Here is a 2716-nt window from a genome sequence, read left to right as displayed (position 1 = left end):
ATTTTCTGTTTGTCTAACTAAGTAAATTAATCAACCATTGTTGCTTATTCCCTAAATCCTCGTGGAATCGACTCTCACTCACCTGAAGTATTACTTGGTACGACCCGGTGCACTTGCCGGTTAGTTTGTGGTTATAAATTCCGCACCAACCATGAACAGGTATGGGGATTTTGGGACTTAAAGAAAGAAGGGTTTTTATTTCTAGGCCTCACAGTGAGTGCCAATTGTTCTTGTGAAGGTTGGCCGTTGTATAACTCGTCTGCTGATGAGTGTCTGTGAACTCTTCGTTGGGATGAGTTATATGTCAGCAATAAGAGAACAAAGCAGTAGGTACTGCAAAAGGCACTCCAACCTCAAGTCAGTAAGTGAATAATAGAATTTGCAAATTGCAATAATCTGAATAATTTTTATACTATTTCCTTTATATCTGAAATGAAGAGTATCAGTTATCTCCTCGAGTAATAAAGCTTTAAACGAAAAGTAATAACATATCTGAGTGTTTTGGTACTTGTTTGAGTGATTTTTATTGACAGTCGATCTATAACATTTATAGTCGAATTATAACGTATAATCGGTCATATCATGCCTTAAAGACAATTAAATCCTAAAATTAATAATTATTAAATAATTTAATATATTTAACTAAATTATTATCCAATAATTTTTTAACCATTAAATTTAAGTAAGTATAAAATTGTATTATTTTAATATGTATTTTATATTGATAGCTGATTTTAGTGAATGATTTTGATATTCACATATAATAGTAGTTAATTGTTACTAATTCAATCTGGAACACAATTTAGTCACCGATAATAAATCTGGAAGAGAGTTTTATACGGCTATTATTTTGTTTCCGACTAAAACTTGATGACATAAACAAACAAAAAAAGCAACACGTGAAAGGCAAATTGCAGAATCAAGTAAGTTCAGGCTACTGGCAGGGAAAAGGAAACTCAGGGCTCGTTTCATGACAAAAAACCTCATTAACTCCAACGTTCTCATGTTATTCTTCTTCTTCTTCCTTTTTCTTCCTACTATTATTATGTACTTGTACCTATTACCATACACATTCAACACATTATCTCTTACGGCTCGGGTATCAAACAACACAACGAACCAATGATACTAACACAAAATTAACAAGAATTTATCTTCAATTGGCTGTGGCTGAGAAGTGACAACTATATTCAATTCAATAAACCAAAAAAAGAAATTAAGAAATTAATATACGAATTCAATTGATTTAATTAGTCAGTAATAATGTGAATATCAGCGAAACCCAACCTTTTCTTCTTCCAGAAACTACTATTTACCTCAGGATCCAGCTTGTACCCAGTTCTCGCCGGTTCCGATTTGCACCGTGTAAGCATTATAGGCCGCGTTTCACTCTCACTCTTCGAATCTTCAACAACCTTCTCTGATTTGGCATTTGAATTCGAACTCTCCACCTCCTTCAAAAACCCCAACTTTGCGTCCCTTTCGGATACCCTTTTCGCTTCTTCTTCAGAAACCGAATCTCTTTGCGAGCTTGCTTCATTCGTTTCATGCCTCTCTTTCTCTTCTTCTTCTTCTTCTTCTTCTTCTTCTTCTTCTTCTTCTTCACTATTCCTTAGCGGCGAACTCCAGAATCTGCAGGCCAGCGACGAAGATCTGTACGGTGCGGATCTACACCTAGTCAACAACAAAGCATTCTTCGGCGGCGTGTTGGAAGAACCAAAACCGGCTTCGGGGTTCACTCTTTCTTCGTAAATTTCCGATTCATCATCTTCTTCGTGCTCTGCCTCTGATTCATCATAGCTTGACCTCTGAAAATTCGACTCCGATTTAGCGCAGTCTTCTTTGAGCTTCGTGCTGGGTTTTCTCCGGAAGCTTCCGACCCGAAAGAACCCCCATTTGGGCCAAACTGGTTGGCACCGGCACTCGTTTTTCTTCTTCTTCTTCTTCTTATTCTTCTTATTGCTGTTGTTCGGTTTGAATATGCAGAACAGAGCGTTTTTTCGGATCCACCAGCACCGGCACCGTGTCGGAGGAGCTCCGTCTCTTGCGGCGGATGCGGAGGCGGAGGAGGAGCGTCCCCTTTTGGCGGCGGCGGAGCGTCTGACCCGAACTTGACCCATGCAAGTGACCTTAGGTGAAGATGGTTCTTGAGTTTCAATGGCGGTGTTCTTCTTCCGTACGAACATTGGGCTTGACCTTGACCTTCCCCTGCTTCTGCTCCCTGCATTGCTCCTCAAGAACCTCATCAATGGCGGAGGGAACTTGTCGGTTCGACCCGGACTCGATATAACTTTCGCTGTTATCTTCATTTCTTCTTGTTTTCTTTTTCCTCCGTTTTCTTGGGGAAGCAGAAAGAGAAAATCTTTTCTTTTCTTTCCTTTCTTTCTTTCCCTTATTACATTATTTTTATTATTATTTCCAGTAAATCTTTTTTTCCCCAAGAGCTTGACCTAATTGTGTGAATTTTGTGACAGTTTGATGTTTTTGCGAAAATCGTAATGTAGATATGGTATGGTATAGTATGGTTGGGGGAGCTTCTTGTATTTTCCTGCAAAGTGTTCCTTGCTTGCTATTTTTGTTTTTTTCCGTGGACTTTATGATAACATTTTAATTTATCTTTTCGCACGGATGGGTGAATCCACACTTTAGCTATAATGTTATAGTTTAATATTGAAATATATTTATTTATTTATTTATTTATTTTTTAGAACGTTCA

General features: G+C 38.0%; 1 protein-coding gene across 1 annotated transcript; it reads right to left on the bottom strand.

The window, feature by feature from the left end:
* LOC107648650 (myb-like protein V) lies at positions 939 to 2616 on the bottom strand. The gene has a single exon (XM_016352451.2). It carries the CDS (start codon positions 2307 to 2309, stop codon positions 1251 to 1253), a length of 1059 nt encoding a protein of 352 aa, XP_016207937.1. The 5' UTR covers positions 2310 to 2616; the 3' UTR covers positions 939 to 1250.

The sequence above is a fragment of the Arachis ipaensis genome, chromosome B06 (assembly GCF_000816755.2).
Source record: "Arachis ipaensis cultivar K30076 chromosome B06, Araip1.1, whole genome shotgun sequence".
Taxonomy (NCBI): Eukaryota; Viridiplantae; Streptophyta; class Magnoliopsida; order Fabales; family Fabaceae; genus Arachis; species Arachis ipaensis.
This window is presented reverse-complemented; position numbering and strand designations above follow the sequence as displayed.

Excerpts from the sequence above, each read along its gene's own strand:
- LOC107648650 (XM_016352451.2), bottom strand. The coding sequence starts at position 2,309 with ATGAAGATAACAGCGAAAGTTATATCGAGTCCGGGTCGAACCGACAAG.